The 26,292-nt window shown below is 38.8% G+C and overlaps 1 protein-coding gene across 1 annotated transcript in view; it reads left to right on the top strand.

The window, feature by feature from the left end:
- The first annotated feature begins 11,982 nt into the window (after window positions 1-11,982).
- The window catches only part of LOC127647150 (brain-specific angiogenesis inhibitor 1-associated protein 2-like protein 1), a 92,183-nt gene continuing 77,873 nt past the window's right edge, over window positions 11,983-26,292 (top strand). The window contains exons 1-3 of the mRNA XM_052131230.1: window positions 11,983-12,269; window positions 14,453-14,528; window positions 15,502-15,588. Coding sequence (XP_051987190.1) covers window positions 12,219-12,269; window positions 14,453-14,528; window positions 15,502-15,588 — 214 coding nt within the window. The 5' untranslated portion in view covers window positions 11,983-12,218. The remainder of the gene's footprint in view (window positions 12,270-14,452; window positions 14,529-15,501; window positions 15,589-26,292) is intronic.

The raw sequence follows: 26,292 nt of genomic DNA, 5'->3' as shown, positions 1-26,292 counted from the left end.
TATATATATATATATTTCATATACTCCTACTTATTGTATTGTATATTGTGTATTGTATATTGTGTGTATTGTTTACTGTGCATTGTATATAATTATTGTGTTGTGTAAGTATGTGTACATTTGATATGTAAATTGTGTTGTGTAAGTATGTTGTTTATTGTAATTGGTATATGTCTCGTCACTGTCATGACTGCTATGTTGCTCGGAACTGCACACAAGACTTTCACCTACTGTTGCACTTGTGTACATGGTAGTGTGACAATAAAGTGATTTGATTTGATTTGATTTGATTTTGATCAGTCAACGCGATGTGCAGATTTATTAGTGAACCAGTGCAAATTTTCCTACATCTGTACGATCGTTCACATAGAGACATTTTCCAAGACCATGTCATGCAAAATTTTTGTTTAATTATTCTTCCAAAAGAATCAAATTGATTCAAATACTCTTAAGTGCCCATTCACACTTTTGCTTTATTTGCTGCCTTACCCATGAGCCATCTACAGCCGAAAGCCATCACACATCTGCCCGAAGATAATCATTTGTTTGTCTGTATTCAACCCATTAACACTCTTTTATACACCCATCTTTGCAGCAGTATCAGTGTTATCATAAATTACAATAACGGAGTGTAATCGGCACATATTATGGCATCATGTAGCATGTTAGCATATTAGCACAATGAGTGCAGAATGTAAACATTAAAAATTACACATTATCTACTGCATATATTTTACTTTAAATCATCATCGAGTAGTTATAAACAGCTTATTTTTCTGATCTCGTGTGAATTCTATGATGTTTCATATTTAAATGCTCCTCTAAATGCCTCCCTCAGCGGTGTGGCTGGTGTCTGTATGTTCGCAAACAGTATTTTGTTGCTCAGCTCTTTCTAACTTTGTTTTTTGCACTAAGCGAAGAACGTAAAAGCTCTTCAGTGCCACTAAATATTATCTCAGGAAGCACAGTGCGTCATCCACATTGTCAGAAGAATGCACAATCAAGAGCTGTTAAAATAGTACCGGTTCTGAATAAGAACTGGTTCTTGGTTCCCAACACTACCTATCCTTTAGAGTTTTTTTCTGTTGTTGTTGTTGTTGTTTTGTTCATGTATTCTGCCTCTTTGCTTTTATTCTTTCTCTTTTGTTGTCATTTCTGTCCAGTAATCAACAGGAAGTCGGCGTGCTGTTTCTGAAACTTCCTGTACCCCTGGATCAGCGAGAGGGACTCACTGACGTGCAACATTTCCCGCCACACATTTTTGCATCGAAAGTGTTTACCTTCCCATGTGGCTTGACCAGCAGCACATTGCGTTAGCAGTGTGAGAGACCAGGGTTCGTATCCACATTGAAACCAGGAAGTAATTCCATTCGCTTAATCAGTGATGAGTGTGTTTCAGAGGTTGCACTTTTCCCCCTAACATTTCATTTTTACCCTACTAATGCTAACCATTTACCACCGTTTATGTTTGGGGTTTGGGTTGGGGGTAGAGTCCTATATGCATTCTTCTTCATTGTATTACATCCTGTACAGCGGAAAGGAATTCACTTCACAACTAGCTTTTGGTGACCGTTCGTGTTCTTAAATGGAGTTCGCACATGCCTATACCTGTTACTGCACTTACTGCTTTGGCCACTGGGGACAGTGTTTTAAAGTTCGGTAAGAATATACAGATTTTTGCCAAAGAAAAGTCAACCTACTCTTTCCAATTTCATTAAGAGATCAGACTGCAGTAATAGTATATTAAGTATTTTTGCAATTTTGAGTTAGGTTTTAATTGTTTGATTTGATATTCTCCAGCGCTCTACCAAACACATTGTCATATAGCCTGAACACTAACTGACTGAAGGCTTTCATTTCTGGTGACTGTGGCTTTTGAATGCGGATATAGTCATATCGCTCATGACTGCAGAGTTCAGTCTGCTTAGTCATGTTGGTTGTTTGTCTCATTTGATGAATTCTTGGTTTGAGATCTATAACAATTAATTTATTTTTAATATTGTTGTTGGAATGACGCTTCTAGTTAGTGTGCATTGATATGATATTGTTGTATGTTTCTCCTTTGCCTTTAACTATCTCTTTCAAATGTCTTTACAAAATAGCAACTAACCAAATGAGAGAGAATTAATCTTTACAAAGCACATCTTTGCTCTTAGGCAAATGCAATCAAAGCGAGATATAATGTGGCAAATCAAATAGTTTTGCACATGTTTTGGAAGATTTTACAGGTGCCCCAAGCTTTGTAAGGAACAGTTTGTTTTTGCTTTACAGAATTTACTTTCACATGTCTTTACTGATTATTCAGATCCTTTTTTTCTTCTTACCACAAACAGGGGACTTGAAGGCATTGGCAATGGAACAGGTTTTGAAGTGGCTGATGGCCACTTGTGTGTATGGGGTTAAATTGAGATCTTGGCTTTGGCTTTGGATATATATATATATATATATATATATATATATATATATATATATATATATATATATTATTTTCTTCAGTTACTCCTTACTATGCTTTAAATGCATTTATATATAGCAGTTTTAAACTAGTAATTCAATCTCATATAATAATTCAGGAGGAAGTCAAAAACAAACCTTTGAATAAATAGTATGTAATATGTCAAGAACATGTTTGGTGCGAGGATGAGAGATCATTTTTTACAACCTTTTAAAGACATTAACATAAATCATAGATAACATAGACGAGCTGTTCGACATGTCCTACCCCCACTTCCTGTGAAATGACACATATGCTTACATGAAAAAAAAACTAAAAAAATATTGACTTTTAACATGTACAGTTCTGAAACACATTGCAGATAAAATGTCTCAAGAAATATAAAAATAACTAAAATAAACTGATATTTTGAGAAAGATATTAAATGCTCTGATACATTTCACTGCAACGTTCCACTTCGTTCTTCACTTAGAGCTAGAAAGAAGGTGGAAACAGATGAGCAACGGTAAACAGACACTACCCACGTGACTGGGGCTGGTGTTTAGAGGAGCATTTAAGTACAGTATGATACGCATGTCAACAGGCTACATGTAAAACATTAACCAATGTGACATTAGGGGCTGAAGGAATGCCTCCGATCCGCCCGGGGAGGCAAGGCTGTCGTCTGTTAGAGGGTGGAGGAGTGGCCGAGGACCAAGCGGAGTATCGGAGAACTGGCGAGTAAGTGTTTTTTTTTTTCATCTCTCTCTCCTCTCTCTCCGACTGCCGATCCACGTTCGCCTTTTCCCTCTCTTTTAAATTTTAAGGTGTTTTACAGGCCCCTGTATACAGGGGATACAGGCCCACTGCGGATGGTGGTGCGACAGAGAGAGATAGTTTATGGGCAGCTGACCGTCATGTGTGTATTTCTGTCTTTTGTGTAAGTTTATCATTAAAACTATTATTTATATTGTCAAGCCGGTTCTCGCCTCCTCCTTTCCATTAATCCCTTTACAGAAGGCTATGAAAAAATAAATCTGCGTTGTTTAGCCTTTTGACGTTCATTCAAAAGATTCACAAAAATCTACCATTAATTGAAGTAAAACAATTGAAACAGGGCAAATATCTCATTATTAGATACATATTTTTCTCCAAAACACATTGGCCATAATTATTGGCATCCTTTTATTCAATACTGTTTGCAACCTCCCTTTGCTAAGTTAACAGTTCTGAGTCTTCTCTTATAATGCCTAATGAAGTTGAAGAACACCTGGCAGGGGATCTGAAACTATTCGTCCTTACATAATCTTTACAGATCCTTCAAGTTCAGAGGTCTATGTTGGTGGACTCTCCTCTTCAGTTCACCCCAAAAAATATTCTATGGGGTTCAGGTCAGGGGACTGGGATGGCCATGGCAGAACCTTGATTTTGTGGTCAGTGAACCATTTTTGTGTTGATTTTAATGTTTGTTTTGGATCATTGTCTTTCTGGAATATCCAACCAGGGCCCATTGTAAGCTTTCTGGCAGAGGCAGTCATGTTTTGGGGCTGTGCCTCAGGTGGTAGAGCAGGTTGGCCACTAATCGCAGGGTTAGTGATTCCCAATTCCCGGCCCACATGACTCTGCATGCCGAAGTGTCCTTGGGCAAGACACTGAACCCCAAGTTGCTCCCAATGGCAGGCTAGCACCTTACATGGCAGGGCTGCCATCATTGGTGTGTGTTCTGGTGAATGAGTCACAGTGTAAAGTGCTTGGAAAACCGCTAAGGTTAAAATAACGCTATATAAATGCAAACATTTACCATTTGATTTTTTATCTGTTGGTATTTGATAGAGTCCATGATGCCATGTATCCGAACAAAATGTACAGGACCTCTGGCAGAAAAACAGCCCCACAACATTCAAGATGCTGCACCATGTTTAACCGTGGGTATTGGGCACTTCATCTCTGTGTGCACCAAACCCATCTCTGGTGTTTGCTGCCAAAAAGCTAGTTTTTTGTTTCATCTGACCATAGAACTCAGTCGCATTTGAAGTTCCAGTAGTGTCTGGCAAATTGAAGACCCTTGAGTTTGTTGTTGGATAATAGCAGAGGCTTTTTTCTTGAAACCCTCCCAAACAACTTGTGGTGATGTAGGTGATGTCAACGGTCTGATTTTATTATTTATTTATTTTTACTTTCTGACCCAAAGACCCAACTCATTTATGCAATTCTCCAGCTGTGATCCTTGAAGATTCTTTGGGCACTTGAACCATCCTCCTCACTGTGCGTGGAGACAATATAGACACACGTCCTATTCCAGGCCAATTCTTAACATCTCCGGTCGATTGGAACTTCTTAATTATTGCCCTGATGGTGGAAATGTGCATTTTCAATGCTTTGGCTATTTTCTTATAGCCACTTCCCATTTTCTGAAGCTCAACAACCTTTTGCCACACCTCAGAAATATATTCTTTAATTTAATCCACTGTGATTGATGTTTAAGGGAATTTGGCCTGTGTGTTACCTCATATTTATACCCCTGTGAAACAGGAAGTCATGGCTGAACAATTTAATGTTCCTAGTCATCCAGGTGCACTAAAAAAATATGTCAAATATGAACTGTAACTGCACTCCAGTGTGTTTATGTTGTCTGATCTCGACTGACTGAAGAAAAACGTAACTGAAAAAAGATGTTTGTGTCAAAGTAGGTGGAGCAGCGGGGGTCATACAGCAGATACAACATTTTTCTGAAAGTTTGCGCTGGCAAGTTGTTTCAAACCACCACAACAAACCCAAAAACATCTTGTTGTTGGACAGATTTTGTTCGAAATAACTGAGGATCTGTCTGTTCTTCAATTTATTCTAAATGTATATTGGTGTCTAAATTTTGTGTTTAATTGCATTTATACCTGTATGTGTTTTAGCTAAACATTCTGAAAATCCTTGTATACACCATTTAATTGATAGGAAGGCCACATTTTGCAGTTGTTCTTATACGTTTTTAAGTCTTTTTTTATTTTACCCCAAAGTTCTCAATATTGTAATGCCATTATACTCTTGCGATTCTCTTTACTGTAATACAATATTTTCTTCTGTATTACAGTTAAAAGATTACTGTAAATACAATTATTTTGTATTTATATCGGTTTAAATTAAAGGCGGTGCAAAGAAAACCACCATGATAGGTAATAATTTAAATAAATGCCACAATTTATTCGTACTATAGTAATGAGAAAGAGATTTGCCCAAAATAGTCCCAATTTTAGGGGAATTTTGCATTAGAATAATGAGAATTGGAGGAAATGTGTTTAATGTTCATGAAAATAATGTCACAATGACAAAAACCTTAGTTGTTTTTCCTGTCTTTCCTTTTTCTTCTTTTAGATTTTGAGGTGAAATATCACCTGAACATGTTCTTGACAGGTTTTTTTTTATCTGAGTAGATACAGAAAAGATTATACAGAAGATTTATAGAGGAAAGAGGATTGATCTGACAGAATCTGAAAGAGAACTACTTCTCTTCTCTTCAAAGAACTACTTGTGTTTATTTTCAGAATTTATTCATTCAACATCATTCAAAATTCATGTTGCCGGATCTTATGTATTACAGTCTTGTGTGAGAGAACATTAGAGCACACATGTTCTGTTGCCCTTCAAAAAGCTGAAACATGCAGCCTTTCACATGTCTGGATTTCACTGCATTCATGGTTCCGCTAATAAGGGCTTGATAAATATACATCATACACACAACAGCAAAAACACATTATGGTCCCATCAGGATTATGTAGAATTCCAAGTAAAGCTTTTACATAACAGTATGTGAAAGCATTGCTGCACTGCCACTTCAATTATTTTTCTGTTTGTCTTTTTACACATACATTTTAATTCTGAGTAACACTGTGTAACTGTAAGAACACGAGATTCAGATGTAGAATAAATCTATTTCAATAATGGCAGTAATGCACGCACATTTTCTGTATATGCAGATACACTTGATTCATTAATTGCGCTTCGGGTGACCCCTTGTGGAAGGTAATGGAAACGCATACAATCCCACACGCACGTCAGCTCAAAACAACATAAATGGCGCCATCATGTCTATTACTTACTAGAATAAAATGACAGATGAAAATTACATAATTACTCAGGGAAATGCCCAATCTTGATGTCAAAATGTTTTATCTCAACTAGATAAAACCAAAATGTTTATATATGCAGCAGCATTTTCACTAGTAAAAGTTCACAATAATCATTCACTCCTGTTTCACTCCAATTTCTCAATTTTACGTATAAATATCCATTCCTGTTATTAACCATTTTTATTGATTCCATTCTTAAAATAAGTAAACATAATATAAAATACTGAATCAAATTATATTAATTAAGCCCCTCCCCCCGAACGTTTAAAATGTCAATTCCCTATATTAATGACTGCCTCATCACTGCCTCAAAGATACAGAGTCTGTGGAAAAATTAAAATTGAGAGTCCAATACGTCACACATAAATCTCTGAACCCTCAACCAAAATTCTTGGATCTTAACACACCACCAAAATACATGGGTTGTGTCCCCGTCGTCTTATTGGCATTGCCATCAGGTGGGTGTCTTTAAGACCAAGCCTATACAATCTAGAGGGGGACCAACAGAATCAATGTAAAATCTTAAATTGCACCAGGCGCACCCTTGAGTCTCTAGATGTAGACTTGATGTTTTTTTAGAATCCTAGCCCACACTCCCTCCTCCAATACAAAGTTAAAATTTTTCTCCCATAATCTCTTGAGAGAAGTTGAAGCTCCGTTCCCCAGACTCTGAATTAGCAGAGAGTAATACACTATGCCTCATGATCAGGGCTGGACTGGGAAGAGAAATCGGCCAGGGATTTTACACAGCAACTGGCCCAAAAGGGATTGTTCGCTGCATACGGTGCTGCATCCGTTCTGCATAACGCGGTGGCTCGTTTTAGCTTATCGCAGCTCTTTCGGCCCGCTCAGTTCTCCCAATGGCCAATCCGCCTCTGATTGTCCCCAAAGTGCATTGGCCCACCGGGAAAATGCCCGGTATGCCAGATTACCAGTCCAGCCCTGCTCATGACCTTTTCCAAAAGCAGTAATCACCACTCCCAGAGTATCTGCCGCTTTAATGGGGCGTATTCTATTTCCAGAAACAATACAGGTGGTGCAGCTGTAAATACCTAAAGAACTGAAATCTGGGAATCCTAAAATGTTGAACCACATTTTGAAAGGATTTCAACACTTCACTCTCAAATAGGTCCCGAGTGTAGTAACCACCCTCACAATCCACTCTGACCAGCAGAAAGGGGAATTATTAATACATAATTTGGGGTTCAGCCATATGCTCGAGGCAACATTTATATAAATGTCAGAATGAAACACTCTGGACACTTTTGTCCATAGTGAGTGCAAATGCTTCTTCGGTTAGTTTAATAGTAAACTAACCGTTTAATTAGTTTAGTTGCAGTGGCGAAATAGTGGCAAGAACTTCCAGTTCAATACAAAACCAGGGAGGGGCTGTCTCAGGTGGAAGCAACCAATGAGCAAAATGTCTGAGACTGACTACATAATAATAAAACAAAATCTTGGGTAGGCCTAGCCCACCTTTGTCAATCGGCCTATGCAGCTTACTGAAATGTAATCTGGGACGTTTCCCATTCCAAATGAAGGACTTCGCTATGCTATCAGATTGCTTGAAATAAGTGAGAGGGACATCTACAGGTAATTTAATTTTGGAATACAATTCATTTTAATAACATTAAACTCACCAGGGCGTGATCTGAGACTAAGATGTTTCCGATTGAACATTCAACAATAGATGAAATGAGGGACTTAGATATCAAAAAATAAAATCTATACAAGAATAAATCTTATGGTCTGATAAATTTTTTTTAGTCCCTACCAGTTGAAAAGTCTCCAAATATATTTAAGACCAAGATTTTTACACATCCTGTGAAGCGTCAGTGTTGCTCTTGGGGGCTTACACACTTTTGATTCACTATGATCAAGGACTGAGTCCATCAATGGATTAAAGTCTCCTCCCAATATTATATCATAAGGGGTTCCTGCAGCTTTCAACATCCCTTCAAGATCTATAAAAAAGCCCCGATCATCAGTGTTATTTGCGTAAATATTAGCCAAAATAAATATTTGCCCCTGAATTTCTTCTAAAACAATAATAAATCTTCCTAATTTACATTGAATCTGTTTTTAGATATTTGAATTGTAGATGTTTACTTATCAATGTAATGACTCCCCTGCTCTTACTTGAGCCAGCACTAAAGAAAGCATGCCCACCCCATATTTTCCCAAATTTTTCAGCTTCCTGTGGAGAAAGATGCTTTTCTTGAAGAAACACTATATCATATTTCTTTTGTTTAAGAAGAAAAATATCCTTCCTTCTTTTTATGGGGTGCCCCAACCCATTCACATTCCAAGTGGAGAGAGACAATCCGCTCATATTAACATTTGACATTTAGACATATTAGAAAAAATATATTGTGTCAAAAATAAAATGATAAAGACCACATTCCAACATTAGTGCAACAATCAAACCTGAACCAAACAAACAGAAAAAAGAAAAATGTGCGCAGGGACAACGCCAACTGGCATCCATCCCTCTAAACTTTGCCATCGGATTGCTCAAGTCCGGTGTTTCTATCAGATTTTGTGAGACAGAATTACACAACAAAAGATAATCTATAAAACAAACTCCAGCCAATAGGCAGAATAAACACAAAGAACCTGTAGATTCATCCACATAACTGTTCCAAAGGTGTGTTCCTCCACAAAACAAACTCCAGCCGCTAGCCGAACTAGCACAAAATAAAAAGTGCGTTCACTTTTCTAGGATAGTCAAACAAATGTTCAGTGAGTCAGTCCACTTGGCTGCAATGTAAGTACCACAAAATAACTTACTAAGTCCACTGAATTTATGAAGGATCCTTGTCATCTATTCTCAATTTGGCCGTTAACATCAGTGCAAAAGCAACCTTCTGTTGATGTAAGATTGTCTTGCATTCCTTCAATTGATCACGTTTCTGTCTTGTCGAATTCAAGTATGGGAACAAGAAATTGCTGTCGTTCTTCCAAGAAAGCCTTCTTTTACTCCTTGCCTAACACTTCGCGTAACACGAGATCTTTATCGGATGATCTCAGAAATGTGGCCAGAACTGTCTCCCTCAGCGGATCGCCGAGCTGCATCCCTGTGATCTCACTCTATTTACAGCTTATGGCCTGTTATATCGAACAGACTCGGAAAGAGTCCATTCAGGAATTTCACCATATCCCGACCTTCTTCGGCTTCAGAAATTCCAACAATACCGACAATATTCTGCCGACTGTGGTTTTCCATATCCTCCAACTTTTCCCAGATGTGCACCAAATCCACCTTGGTCGCTAGCAGATTTGCAGATAATTCCCTCTCCAATGACTCCAGATAATCGATCCGTTTCTCAACATCCCCCACTCTTGTAACGACCTCAGTGAATTTCATCTCCATGGTTGAACAATCAACGTATTACAGCAACATCCTCCGATTAAGCAACGACCTTCGTCAGCATTGTTAACATGTTCAACGATTCTTGCCAAATTACCCTCACTTCTCCAGCCAAATCGACTCCCGGGCTTGCGGCCTGCTCGGGGGCGTCAGCTTCAGCACGTAAGTGTCTTTTAATGTCTCCAGAGCCTGAGGATTTTGAATTCTTTGATATATTGCCTAGATCATTTAAGGAACAGGGCATATCGAATCTCACCGGTTTTTGACATAAAAAGTATTAAAACTAGCAAAGTGTGCATAGCTCGTAGTTCACACTTCCGAACCTTGCACGGCTTCACATCATAAATATTATTCCTGATATAAACTACTGAACTAAAGTGAAAATGCTACTTTTTGATATCTGTATTTCAGCATGCAGGATTTGGTATTTCAGATATTTGACAATGGATTTCAGATATCAATAAACAGAAGAGTATTTAAAGATATCTTAATAGATTTTCTTGTTAGTGAGAAGAAATTGCAAGCGCTTTTACTAGTTGAAATTCAACTGGTAATATGAAGAATGGACATTTGCACTTATAACAATGTAATTATTGATGTAAAAAAAAAATTGATAGTAAGTAGTACAATGTTGATATTTTGGTTAAATTCTGCTAGTGAAAGTGCAGTTACAGATCTCCAAAATTAGTATATTTGTTACTAGTTGGATAACTTGTAATTCCATTTTTTATATCAAGAATGTGTGTTTCCGTGTGTAATAGTGGCATTTTACAAATAAAGAATGAACATTTTCACAAGCGCAAATGTAACTAGATTAGTTCGTCAAGACAAACTTTGATGTTAGGGTTAAAAGTTTGAAGTTTGATGGTTATACAGAGATTGCAGTGAGACAAACAGCCAGATAGCTATATAGACAGACACATTCTGTAGATAGTCAGACAAACCATCAGATGTATGTATGGATGGATGGATGGATGGATGGATGTATAATGGATGGATAGAGGAGTTTGAATTAACGAGCATTCCGTTGGCCCATTTGAACATTCCGTCAATGTAAGTTTAGATGGGATTTTTCAGAGATTTGATCAGATGTTGTGTGAAAATTTTTGTCTGATCAGTTAGAAAAGACATAGCACACTAAGTTAGAACAGTCTGAAGGTTTTTGCCAAGTTTGGTGGATGTAGCTTGAAAGCTCAAGGTGGAGTTATAGTTGATATTGATATAAAAAAAAGAAATCTTTCTTTGGTTTAGTGATTTTTGGGGGGAAAAAAACAATAACCATGCAGTACACCAGGTCTGTTGAATAACAGTACTGTATGTTGGCTTTGTCAAACCAACATAATTACCAATATCAATAATTAGCACTTTCACTAGTAGTACTATTCCTGATACCAAGTAGTATTTTAGTAAGAAAAATTACTGATGAAAATTTAATAGTTGATATCTATAATTCATATCCTGCACATGACACACACACACACACACACACACACACACACACACACACACACACACACACACACACACGTAGTGTTTCCATGTTTTATGGGGACTTTCCATAGACATAATGGTTTTTATACTGTACAAACTTTATATTCTATCCCCTAAACCTAACCCTGCCCCTAAACCTAACCCTCACAGAAAACTTTCTGCATTTTTACATTTTCAAAAAACATAATTTAGTATGATTTATAAGCTGTTTTCCTCATGGGGACCGACAAAATGTCCCCACAAGGTCAAAAATTTCGGGTTTTACTATCCTTATGGGGACATTTGGTCCCCACAAAGTGATAAATACACGCTCACACACACACACACACACACACACACACACACACACACACACACACACACACACACACACACACACACACACACACACACACACTCTCTGTTGTCCCCTATGTAAACTATTTTAGAATGGCAAGTCATAAACAGCAGATGACGCTGTTTATTCTCTTTCTGCCTGAGTTCACCTGTCAGAGCGGACCGTGTGTGTGACGTCGCACCCCTCACCTATCTCTCCCGCCCCTGACGCAACCAGACAGACACATTCACGCACTCATAAGTTTGAAAGCAAAGCTCCCCTCGGCTCAACTTCACCCGCCCGTTATTGAGTAACACCCCAGTAACTCTCTAACATACATTTACAGTAGACTCCTGTCTTACTATGAGGACTTAGGAGCCGATAAAGCGAGTTGTTTTGGACTATTCGATTGACCGGAGACTTTTGGCGGATCAACGGATCGGTGTTTGAGTGCGTGCGCTCGCTCGTCGCGAGAAGGACTGAAGAATGTCGCGCGACCCGGAGGAGGTGAATAAACTGACCGAGAGCACTTACAAGGTGAGAGAATGACACTTGACGTTTCTACAATTGGTCAGTTGAAGATTAATGTGGTAAACTTGGGAAGACGAACAACATTTTCTTCATTTTTATGACATTTAAGAGGCTGCCATGTTGTACATGTGGTACATTACATTTATTTACACATCCAGACCAGTTTGATCAATGAATCCCAGATTAAACAATTCAATGTGTAGTGAGAATTATATTTATATAGTCCTGTTGTCTCATTGTTTTGTTACCTCCCAACTCCAATGTCAACAAACAACATGCTTTATTTTTTTGTAAACCTCCCAAAACCAGATTTAAAATGAGCACAACCATATTTAAAGGAAAAATATTTCACCCAAAAATGAAATTTCTCTCACAATTTACTCACTCTCATGTCATCCCAGATGTGTATGACTTCCTTTCTTCTGCTGAACACTAATTAAGATTTTATAGAAGAATATTTCAGATCTGTAGGTCCATACAATGCAAATGAATGGTAACCAATGTCTTTGGGAGCAAGGAAACATAAAAGTAATCCACAAGACTCCAGTGGTTAAATCCATGTGTCCAGACACGATATTATAGGTGTGGATGAGAAACAGATCAATATTTAATTAGGGTTGGATGATATGTCTTAAATGAAATCTTGATATTTTTCAGCCTATTAATGATATTCAATAAATATCTCGATAATGATGTATTTGCTCTAAAATGCCTCAAAAGCATTTTTTTCCCCCTCCCCTTGTCTCCCCAATTCCCAATGCGCTCTAAATCCTTGTGGTGGTGTAGTGACTGCCTCAATCTGAAGTGGCGGAGGACGAATTTCAGTTGCCTCCGCATCTGAGGTCATCAATCCACGCATCTTATCACGTGGATTGTTGATCGTGTTACCGCGGAGACCTAGTTTATGTGGAGGCATCATGCTATTCTCTGTAACATCTACACACAACTCGCCACGCGCCCCACCGAGAGCTAGAACCACATTATAGCAACCACGAGGAGGTTACCCCATGTGACTCTACCCTCCCTAGCAACCGGGCCAATTTGGTTGCTTAGGATACCTGGCTGGAGTCACTTAACATGCCCTGGATTCGAACCATATTTAAGTCATTTTTTTTAATCATAAATTCTTCTCCCTGGGTTGATATGCATGAAGAATGTGAATCAGCAAAAAGGACTTCCTAAAAAAACAATGCCATTTCTGAATCGAAACCTAGCAGGAAAGTCTCAAAAAAGCCATTCACATGTGACGATTTACAGATTCAACGATCCATAAATAAATGTAATAACATTCACAAATGTTTTGATGCTAATTAATTCAAGAACTTGATAGATACGTATTTATATTTTTTTGAATTTATTTAAGTGAGAAGTATTTGTGTGGGCAATTGGGGAAATATTTTTCCTCTCACTTTATGTGTATTTATGAATTGTATTTTGAATTTATGAATCGGATTTTCTGAATCCTGATTTTGAGATAATTCTGGCTCCATAGACCTGGACCCATGCCCTACCTGTCCATAAATGCATCATTCCAATAAAGGTGCATTCCAGTATACTGTCATATTGGCCGTGCCTCCTGTTTTACAGTCTCAGACGGTGCGATATGCGTCAGGGAGTGGGATGACTCAATGAATTGAGACTGTCGAATCGAATACTAGGCATTTTTCTTCACTGTATTACTGCCTGTACAACTGAAAACAACTTGCTTCATGTCTTGCTTTTTGCGCCCCTACGTGGACATTACTCCCAGAAATTGAAGCTCACTCGTGCCCACACGCCCAACAACACTTACCGCTTTGGAGGGCAGTGTTATGTATTTCGGTAAGTATACCGATTTTTGCTTAAGAAAAGTTAACTACTGTTTCCGATCTCACTGTGAGAACAGTCTGAGTTGTCAGGTAGCAGACCTCTACTCTCATCACCCACAGAATTAAAGAAGCACTAAAACATTACTATTCCACTAGGCAGTCGCACTTTTACATTGTGAAATCAGGAAAGGCACTTTTGATGTAACCCTGTACATTACATTCAATCAGCAACAGTTTTATTCATATATTGGACTGAATAGGTTATTTGATTGACAGAATGGCTCAGTCTACACCAAAACACTCTCTTGATTGGGGCTGATTACATAAGGATTGCTCATGCTGATGTATTAACCAATTCTTACTAAAAACCTTTCTTCTTAGAATGTTCTGGAACAGTTCAACCCGGGGCTGCGTAACCTCATAAACCTGGGAAAGAGCTACGAGAAAGCCGTTTCAGGTGAGCCTTACCTTTCCATTTCCTGATTACAGGAGCGGACAACAGAAAATATTCATTATCCATTGACAAGGCGTAATAATCTGTTTGTCAGCCAAGCATGAATGGTTATTGGGTGTTTAATCAGCTGATATATGACAATTTTATATTATCTTCACCTGCCAATAAACTGGCCTGTATGGCCAGTTAACTATGTCAGTCTATCACTGATTATTGTACATGTGTTTACCTGGGATCCAAGGGAATTTTAAAATGGTTAATTCCAGGACTGGAAAACTTATAGAAATAATAACAGAGATCTTAAAATCATAATTTAGAAAGTCATTCTAAATTTCTGTTGTTATGCTCGGCTCAAATTGCTTTTGCAATTTTGGGGCCTATGATTTCCGCAATGCGGAAAACATGGATGGAATTGCGGAATCAATTCATAGAAATGGAATGAAATAGGCTATAAAGATGGAATATCATGGCATTTGGCATATTTGGGATAAAAAGTAACGTTCGAATGCACAATCAAAATACATTTTAACTTGTCGTAGTGTGATTGTTAATGTTGTGTGTTGGATTATGCTTTGAGGATCTTTCTAGTAGCATTTCATTTGATAAAAAAAAATCTTTTTTCATTTAATTACATTTTAATGAATTCATACATTTTATTAGACAGCGTTTAAAATATGTAATTAAGGATAAAATGGAAAACACAACATTTTGGGGGAAAATGAAACAAAATTTAGGAAATAATAAAACTGATTTCTTATGGCTCTACCATCTTTATAAAATGATTCTTATTTTGTAATCATGAAGGACGGGAGGCATTGTGGAAAAGTCATGGAAATTCATTGGTCAAAAGGGGTGGGAACCCAGGTTAACCCAATTTCTTGTCAAAGCGATGGACTATTACAAGATAACTGATCAAAAGTCACGATCACATATTATTACACCTGAGTAGAAACGTTTTCTTATCTCTGTCTTGCAGCCATGGCCCTGGCTGGAAAGCAGTACTTTGATGCTGTATCTAAGATTGGAGAGACTGCAGCTGTATCTCCCGTTTCCAGAGAACTGGGTGAGTCAAAGCTAATGTACCCAGGATTCTTTTTAATTAGAAATGAATGAATACTTTTCCATTTACTCTTCCCATAGTGCAGTGCTTCCCAGATCTTGAGATATTGAAAAGTCATGGAGGGCTTTATGCTTTCCTGGTCAAGCCATCTGCTAAAAGATTAGTACTGAAATGTTATTCTGGATAAACACTGCTTGCTCCTCATTAGCACTTAATACTGAGAAAGAAATGTACTTTTTACCTTCCATTATCACAGTTTTCTCATGTTAAATATAACCTGCCTCATAATCACTGATGAAATGATAATGTACAGATATGTGTCATAAAAACGCAGTATAAAGAATGCTATGTAGCTGAATCACGTCTCAGTCGCATCTGCTGTTTGGCACGTTTCAAATAATCCATCTTTGACTATATGCAAGCCGTTTTGTTGACATTGCACTCTGTCTGCCTGACCATAATAATGGTGGATATATTATGCCTCTCATGATCATGATATTAGAGCAAGTGCGTTTATTGAAACATCTTGGTCAGGTTTGAGAAATCAGGGTGCATGTCCTCATGGTCTTAACGTGGGCTAAGGAAATACCAGCTCCAAAACCGTTATTTAAGAGTTTTGTGTAAGAATGCTTTAACTCTTGTCAGTCCCATTGAATAATAAGATCAAGAAAGTCAAGTTTAAAATCAGCTTTAAAAGTACAGTTACAGTTCACTCCTTGTGAGTTCTGTTGCATACTGTGCACAATTAACATACTGCAGTAATAGTGCGAGTGGTAGTATGCTGTGCTGAACAAATCCTTTGTGTGAGCATCTGGGTCTCCCATGGCTTGCTGAGACCATAAAGACACTTTAATCTACTTTTGCATGACGAGATACTGACTCAAAAGGACCAATAACCAGCTGGTCCGATCTGTGCCTTTCCACTGCATAGAACTACTATATTTCTTTTGAGAAATGTCAGTGTTGAGCTTCTGCTCAACACAGCTCAGATCATGAGACTAAACATGCCTCAAAGAGCAGATTTGCCACTCGCTGCCATAATCTCTGTGGTGATGACTTCGAGAGAGACAGTATTTGCATGTGTGTTCTGTGTACATATAGGCCTATTGTTTATTGAAGATAGAGACACTGGTTGAGAACTGAAGACACTTAAAGAGCAGTGTGCAACTATGCTAATAAAAATGTTTGACAATATAGAGTACAGTAGCCTATCTAGGCACAAACCCTATAACTTGAGAATTTAATAAGTTCTGTGTATTCAGTGTTTATTAATATGTATTTGTGTTTAATGTTACGATCTGAGCCTGCACTTGGTTTGGGTTGTTGTTGGCATTGTGGTCTGTGATCCTCTATTGGTCTAAACTACTCAAAAGGCCTTTTTTACTGATTCTTTAAAGGAATTTTCTTGGTCAGCTACAAAGTAGGCTCGATCAACAGCATTTGAGGCATAATGTTGATTTCCACAAGAAATGGGCTAATTTCAACTCACCCTTTGCTTATTTTAAAGAAGCGGTTACATTAAGAAGTGTACATTGGAAGTGAGTGGGGCCAGTACATGAACATTAAAATACTGTACACATAAATTATGCATTGTTTCAAAAGTATGGCCTCAAGATGTAAACATTATCCATATGAGCATTATTTTAGTGTGATCTGTAGAAAGTTATATCAAATGTACTATTGATTACAAGGTTCCATTGACATGACAACGAAAAACGTTACACAGATAAGGTTAGTAAGCGATTTTATCACTAAAATGTCTTGTGGCTATACTTTTGAAACAGTGTGTATTTCAGTGTTTATGGTCTGGCCCCATTCACTTCCATTGCAAATGCTTTAAGCCGGTGCCACATTAGCAGACTCCAAACTACTTGATTTTGGCCAAGAGAACGAATACATTTGTCAGAAAGTTGCTGACGCCGTCCTACCTGTGTCCCTTCTGCTGCTATTCAAAAGAGAGAAGCGATAGTGGAGACTAACCTTTATCTAATACAGCTGCCAAAAGGCTATATCTACATTTTGATGATGAATTACAGTGACGAGCTGACCTACAGACTTCATCTCTGTCCGGGTGGTCTCAAACCGTTTGTTTTGGTGCGGATCCACATGCGATTGCCATGTACATATACTATGCCTATGCGAACCGAACCTAGGGAGAAAACGCACCAGGTTAGGGATCAAATGGTGAAAACGCCCTTAGGATGTGATTCATGGAGCTTTACCTCGTGAAAGTGCGTGACTGTGTATTTATCCCCTCAAGGCTTGCTTCAGAACAAGTATGACCGTAAGCAGCTTTCAGTGAGTAAAGAAATTACGTTCAATAAAAACACTGTTGTGGCTCCACTTTCTGATTTCATTTTAGTTTTGGTAAAAAAAAAGCAGGCAAAACACTTGGTGACAGAATAATTTAGGATTACAATCAGTGTTTGTGATGATATACAGCTGAGTGCGACGAAAATATTCATTAAATTGATTTGCGTCCGGCCAGCTTGAGGTTTGTACTTTGACGAGGGTGAAGTTCAAACTGCTTCTCGCATGACGGAAACTTGTAAGCCTCCTCTGCATAGATATTCTTATGTAGATCCCTTATTAGCTGCTGTGTCTATGGGCGGTGGTACTTTTTCGACACAAAAGGAATTTGTGCAGGAGCTCTGTCTGAGGCATCTCCTCCACTCAACCACTTGTATACAAACCATTTCAAACAGTTCTCCTTGTTGACCGTTCCAAGATGGCGCTGCATTTGACGTTTCCAAATCATGGATGTGGCAGCTATGTATGATTATCTATGCTCCTCTGTTGGAGCATAGATAGGGCTTTTTTATTTTTTTCAGTATTCCATGCAGTTCTCACGTGAACTTGCCAACCTTGACTCTTATCCCAATTCCCAATGCGCTCTAAGTCTTTGTGGTGGCGTAGTGACTTGCCTCAATCCGGGTGGCGGAGGACGAATCTCAGTTGCCTCCACGTCTGAGATCCACGCATCTTATCATGTGGAGCACATTACCACGGAGACATAGAGCGTGTGGAGACTTCACGCTATTCTCCGCGGCATCCACACACAACACACCACGTGCCCCACCAAGAGTGTGAACCACATTATAGCGACCACAAGGAAGTTACCCCATGTGACTCTACCCTCCCTAGCAACCGGGCCAATTTGGTTGCTTAGGAGAACTGTCACTCCGCACGCCCTGGATTCTAACTCGCGACTCCAGCTGTGGTAATCTGCATCTTTACTCGCTGAGCTTACCAAGGCCCCCAGTAAAACATAGTTTTAAATATTGATCCATTTCTCAAACACACCTAGCATTTTGCTTCAGAAGACATTCATTAATACACTGGAGTCGAACGGATTACTTTTATGATGGCTATATGTGCTTTTTGGAGCTTCAAAAATGTGGCACCCATTCACTTTATGCACCTACAGAGCGGAAATATTCTTCTAAAAATCTTAATTTCTGTTCTAAAGAAGAAAGAAAGTGATACACATCTGGAATGGCATGAGGGTGAGTAAATTATGAGAGATTTTTCATTCTTGGGTGAACTATCCCTTTAACTCATAAAATGAACCCAGAACATTCCTTTGATATTTGCTCCTGGGGGGTGACACTTTTCTTCTAGTTGAAAATCTTCTACGGCCTACATAGCTCTCAAATATCATTTGTGCTGCCACATATTCAAACTTGGGCTACATTTTTGTCGCTTTTATGGTGGTCTTTTCTTCTGAGCTTGATAGCCCCTCGTCGGTGTATTCTTTGGTTGAGTGGAAAACGACTTCAAAATTTCTCCTTTTGTGCTGCATTGAAGAAGAAAAATATATCTGCTGAATTTGAATTGACAACATTTTGGGTGAACTTTTTCTTTTAAAGCAGCTTTTCTCTGTACATGTTCTGTGTAAAACCCAATTGGTTGGATTTTCTGTGATCTAGTTAGATAAATGATTGTTGCCTTCCTTGTGTTACTTGGTTTATTTAACACTCCTAATGCAGTTTTTTCAGACATTGTTCCTCTATGAGGATGTGTGTGAACAATTAACAGCATTCATACTTCAGAGTGATGGACTGTCTTTTCTTCATGTCTGGGTCTTTAGTGTGGCTGGCTTTTCCTTGACCTTTTCCTCAGAGGGCTGTAACATTTGGACATCGCCTAATAGGCCGTTAACAATGCTCTCCCTATTCAAAGGTGATAAGAGCAGAAACTGGCCTCTGTTTGGACAGATAACATCCAAACACAGCCCTTGCTTTACACGTCACTGGCCATTCCTCAGCGAGTGGAACCTCTTGAGTTCTTAGTGCTCGGTTGAGCTGAAACCGGAGCTGACTTCAGGCAGATGAGCTGACATTGTATAGTCTTGAGAGTCACTGTGGCAGACAAGACTTTTGTTCATCAGGAAGAAAGGAAGCAGGAACCAGGTTATACAACCAAAAGACTTTTAATTAAACAAAGCCCAACAAAAAACTGCTTTCCAGCATAACACAAAAGCACACACACACGAACACTGGTGCGTGCGTCTCTCTCGAACTGTCATCCCTGGGCCTCTTTATCCCTCTCTCAGCTGATTGGGCTGATTCAGCACTGTGCGCCCATCATTATGGCTCAGCCATGCCCTCCTCCTTGTCACATACTCCCAATACCAGATTCAGGCGTGGAAAACTGCTGACCAAACTTCTTGGAGGGGAGGTGTTGCCCTTTTGGCCGTCCTTCCACCGGCCAGTCTTCCCTGCCTTCCTGGGAATCTGAGTAGGACAAGGGGAGGGAGAGGGGAGAGGAAAAGTGGGTGGGAGAGCCCGAGAGAGAGAGAAAATAAAAAAATCTGGTTCCCAACCATGCTGCCATATGGTCCTCTGCCAGCTGCACTGGCAGATGGCAGCGGGCTCCTCCACCTTCCAGTGGACGGCAGCGGCGAGGACTCCATGACAACATGTCTTCCAGTCCCAGGTTTCGGCACCAGTGTGGCAGACAAGCCTCTTGTTCGTCGGGAAAGGAGAAAGCAGGAACCAGGTTATACAACCAAAAGACTTTTAATTAAACAAAACACAACATAAAATGCTAAAAACATAAAATCATAACACAAAAGCGTGCGCACACACCAACACAAAAGCGTGTGTCTCTCTCTCTCTAACTGGCGTCCCCGGCTCCTTTATCCCTCTCTTGGGCTGATTCAGTGCTGGGTGTCCATTGTTACAGCCCGGCCAAGCCCTCCTCCTCATCACAGTCACAGACAGATTGACAAACATGAAACACCCCCTTTCCTGTTGGGTCATGTGTCAGAGCTGTGGAGATCCTTTCTTAACTTGACCCACCAAAGATGACATGTCAACCACATTGGTGCCTTGTTATTGCATCTGTAGTATCTCCTGTAACCCACGCAGGTATGACATCACAATCTCCAAGGATAATGACTGCATCGTCACACTTTGTTGGAGAGACTTTGTTTTGTTATGGCATTTTACCGAGAAGAATTTCAGGGAGTCTCGTTAACAGCAGAGCATCATTAGAGTAGAGTTCACTGGAATATCATTCAAATACATGTGTCTATTCCAATAGAGGCTTACTGGTACATTTGGAAATGTTGCGTAATGCATGAACGCATATGCAGCGCAGTAAAATTACTTCTTGTCTTGACGGAACTGGGCGTCTTAGTGGATAAACTTTAACTGACAAAAGTCATGGTGAGATAAGAGTAGGCCATTCAGTTTAAGTGGGTATTCATGTTCAAGTGTAATTGTGCTTTGCCGTTGACATGGCTACAGAATAACAAAATAGGGAAAGGTGGACTCTGCACTCTTTATAGATGTTGCTCCGGTTTGTCTTTCGGTGAATGAAGCTCGGCCTGTAATACACTTAACATTGGTTAAAAACGAATAAGTGTTACCATGAGCTGAAATATTTCTCTTATCAGTATTTAATAAGTCCTTTTTACTTGATAGATGTAATGCAGATACTGTATATAAAATAATATAAGAATGGAATAATGTACAATCAGCCATTTATTCAAGCCTGGAACAACAATTGATTTATACAGTTTACTGGTCATTATACAGAATGGACCCTTTTCACATATCTGGGTTTGCAGAGCGGATGTAGAATCATAGCAGGGTAAACTTGAATGGCTGTGAATGAGAGACCACAGCTAATTACATTTTTGCTTACCCGTTTGCTCCAACAGCATAAGAAAATATCAATGATTGCGCTTTCAATGCTTTGAAGAACAAGATTAAAATAAAGCGCTTGATAAATGCAATAAGAAGAGAGAAATAGGCTAAATGTTTGTCACATCCTCGGCAGTTGTTTTAGACGCCTCATTGCAGCTGTGGTAACAACATTTAAAAAATGTATTCCAGGATAATATAATCTAAAATAAACTGTTATAAATTTACACTAAATACGGAATGTAACATGGTTGCTATGACAGCACGCCACTCTTTAACAAGCGTGAGTGAGAAGGGAACAAAGTCCCTTAAGAAGGAATGTATTAGGTCAATTTTAGGAGCGATATAAAGATGTAAAGAAAATAGATTTTACAGGTTATTTTAGTCTTAACATTTTATTTTTATTAATTATTTGTATTAATATATTTATATAATTATACATATTAAATACTCTGCACCCATCTACTGAGGTACTTGGGAATTAATATTCCTTGCGTTTGAACATCATATTTACACGGCAAATTGGCATCATTTTCTTTTTACATTTCCATTGAAGCAAAGAATTGTGAGTGCCCACGAAGGATCCACCTCATGCATCCTCCAAATTCCCATGAAAGAAGGTTGCATTCGAAGCCTGCATTCCAAGTGTCCTATTCAATTTTCTGAAACAAGACCTCATCGATGACGTATGCAGCAGACAAATGCGACCTCCGGATGACACAGCCAGTGGTTTAGGCCTAGTGCACAAAAACAGTCAACCCAAATTACTCCCAGCTGTTCCTGTATCTACAGGAGAGAGTCGTTATGTTAAATCTGACCAGCTTGAGTTCTTCCTGTGCTGCCCCCTCTGCCTTTGACTTCTGGACACTTTTTACAAAATCTTAGCATGTTTGCCAGAATCAGATTGCACCTGCTGTTTTCAGACTTCTGTTTATTTAGCGAGTCTGTGTGCGTGAGGTACTGAATTTAATTTGTATGCTCTCTTTCCTGTGGTCACTTGATTTTCCCCTGGCTGCTTCCATGCCTAGAAATGACCTGGAGATCACACTTTCACACTAAATCACACTTTCAACAATTTAGACCCATTAAAGGGGTCATGAAATGAGGAATCAAATCCTTGATCTTTTGACATATAATAGATCATTGTACTATAAAAACATACTGTATGTTTCAGAACTGAAAACATCCTCATTAATAGAAAAATCTCATTTATTTAAACCCAGCTCCAGAAATGGCTTGTTTGAAATTTGTGGAACTTGTGACGTCATAAGGACCAAATACATCTGCATAATGACTGCCTCCAGCAAGACATCAACACCTATTTTTTGTCATTGCACCATTGGCCCCACCCACTGGCATTCACAGTCAGTCACAGGTGAAGAGGAGAGAGGGCCTGTTATGGGAGATTCATTTACATAACGGCTTTGACCATTATCATGCATCTTGTGCCACTTTTAAAAGACTCTATATCAAGTTCGAACTCTAGATAGGAGACCTCCATTGTGTTTCTTGTTGTTTTGAGGCATCCTGGACTGTTTTGCTCCAATCTGTGCTGTTTAATTGTTGATCTTTTGTAAGCATGCACTACATGGATGTACATTTTGATGCGTTTCCAGCGATGTGTGCCGTGTTTTGAGCGCGGTACAAGTGCAACTTTTAAAAACATGTCTCATTCAGCTGCTGCCACTGACTGGGAGACCCATGTGCCATTCTGTGTGTAAACAAACATGGAAGATGTTAGATGTCACTCCTGTAAAGACCAGCATCTCTGCTTTGGCCTGTTGAAGCCAGTTGAAGCACCCAAGATCACAATGTGTGTTCAGAACGTTTCAGCATGGATTGTATGTTTTTGGCTCAGATCAGTGTGGATTGCTTATGAACCAGTCACAATATGAAGGATCAAGCATAGCAAATTAACTGAATAGTTAAACACTACCAGACCCGTGAGTAAACGGTTTCATTCACAAATGTTATAGCTGTTTTATAGTTGCTGTGCTTGTGTGAACATTTTGATACATTCAGATGAAATGTGTTTGGCGTACGTTATGTGTTAACCCTGAAATGTAGTTTTTTAATTTATAATGTGAAGCTTGTTCATTTTTTTCTGATTGAGTTTCAAATATGGCTTTATTTGAGGGACTGCATGAAGTTAGCCAATCAGAACAGTGGGCCTTTACATTGAAGTCTTAAAGGGCCAGATAGCTTTAAACTGAGGGCCAGAGACTGGGTGGGAAAAGATAATATATTTTGGTGCAAAAAAAAACTTTACTGACCTCAGGGACGATAATAAAATAATAATAATAATAATAATAATAAATAGTACTTTATGACCCCTTTAAAGTGTGCAAACATACCGCATTTCCTCACGTTCATTTGCTGATATCATTGGATTTGACAGACCATTAATGAGTCTGCACTGTTTTTCCAGTGTTATGTCATTTTTACATCAAAACTCTTTTAACAACATACAGTATTTGTGCTTAATTTCAAATACAGCATAGTTTGTAATTTCACATCCTAAATGACTTCATGTCATTAAAAGACAACAGAATGGTGAAATACCCATAGGACATGGTTTCTCTGTTTATTTCATCTAGAACACTTGAATCAAACACATCTTCTCTTTGTCGGAAGTGTTTAGGTTTAGCCTCACCTTTTGCCAGGAGTTGCAGTGTTCTATGGGAAGAGCACATAAACAAAGCAGGGGTACACCACAGCCAGGGAAGATGCAAATCAGCCACTGTGTTTCTAGTTGATCATCTGGTTATCATCATGGTGCATCAGGTCTCTTGGCCTGATACAAGCATCTCAAAGCCAGCTTCTGACAATTGGCTTACTTCATTTTCCATTTTTTTATTTATTTATAGAAAGTTAAATGTGTCAACAAATTATTGGAATGGGCTTTGGACACATCACTGGGTGGTCTCAAGTCTTAGTCAACCATATGACTTGTCTGGCCACAGCTCTGACTAGGGGTGTAATGGTTCAAAAAAATGTTTGGTTTTATGGTCACTGGTCAATCAATGCTCTTGATGTGGTAAACACTTTAATAGGTTTTTGTTTTTTTTCGATTACTAAATCAACATTTAACATAAAAGTAATTCAATTGCATTTCAAACTCTTACATATACATTATGTACATTTACTATACTAACTGTGGGCTGTTGGGTTGTCCACTAATTGCATGGTTGGCGGTTTGATTCCCGACCCACACGACTCAATATGCCGAAGTGTCCTTGGGCAAGCCACTGCACCCCAAGTTGCTCCCAATGGCAGGCTAGTTCCTTGCATGGCAACTCTGTCATCATGAGTGAAGCGCTTTGAAAACCGCTAAGGTTAAAAAGGTATAAGCTATAAGTGCAGACCATTTACCATTAACTGTTTTTTGACCGTCAATGTTGTTATTGACTTCAAATATAAAATGTTCTCAGACAGAAGACTTAAATGACTCTCTATCTGCACCTTGCCAGCTTAATTATTCATGTTCTGTTCTGTGTACATTAATTAACATTTAAAGGTAAATGGCGATCTTAATCATCATGAAATCTAATTTACATGAGGATTAAGATCGTAATAGTTCTCAACGCCCCACTTCTGATAAATATTTTATAGTTTATGGCAATTTATCACAAATAAAACTCAATGTGGGAATCCAGAGAACTTTATTTGAATATAGCGTTATCTAAATAAAACCGCAAGTCTGTCTGTATATATTCATTTGAAATTAATACAACATGAAACAAATGAACAATGAATAAATCATATGAAACCAAATGCATTCAGTTCATACAATGAATTGAATGCATTGTATTTTGTAAAGGGATCAATGGAAAGGAGGAGGCGAGAATAATATTATTCAAATAATATTTGAATAATAAACTGAAACACACACATGACGGACATGTAAACGATCTCTCTCTCTCTCTCTCTCTCTCTCTCTCTCTCTCTCTCTCCCCCCCCCCCCAGCGCGACCCTCTGCAGTCGACCTTTATCCCTCTCGGAGGCTTGATTACCCTAATACAGGACCCTAATACATAATCTACTGACAACCTCGGTTTACATAGAGGTCTTCGATCGTTCGGAGTGTTCACATATGGGCCAAATATCCCACAAACTGCACTCAGACACCTGAAATGGACCAAGTGTGAAAACACCTTGCACAGAGAGCGCATGTAGTGTAACTGAAAACACCCATAATCACTCAAACTCTCTCTTTTGCGCCACACTCCATTTGATTGTCACATCCTTCAAAAGCCTTCGAAAAATGGCATTTGGGCCATTGGCAATTCTAAGTATTCGCAAATTTGCACTTGTGTGGAGCGATGGGCAGAGATTGAGCAATTATGTGCACTTTTAGTTTCAAATTCCAACATGTGCTCAACACTCCAGGTGCTTTCAATGTCTCCTCAGTCACTCATCCAAGCGCTTTTTTGTTAGAACTCTGATTTTAATCAGATATGTTTGTCACAGTACAACCACTACTAACGTTTAACCTTCATAAAACGGCACTACGTCTTCATACATTTGCTTAATAATTCGTGATTTGTGTTACAAC

The sequence above is a fragment of the Xyrauchen texanus genome, chromosome 8 (assembly GCF_025860055.1).
Source record: "Xyrauchen texanus isolate HMW12.3.18 chromosome 8, RBS_HiC_50CHRs, whole genome shotgun sequence".
Taxonomy (NCBI): domain Eukaryota; kingdom Metazoa; phylum Chordata; class Actinopteri; order Cypriniformes; family Catostomidae; genus Xyrauchen; species Xyrauchen texanus.
This window is presented reverse-complemented; position numbering and strand designations above follow the sequence as displayed.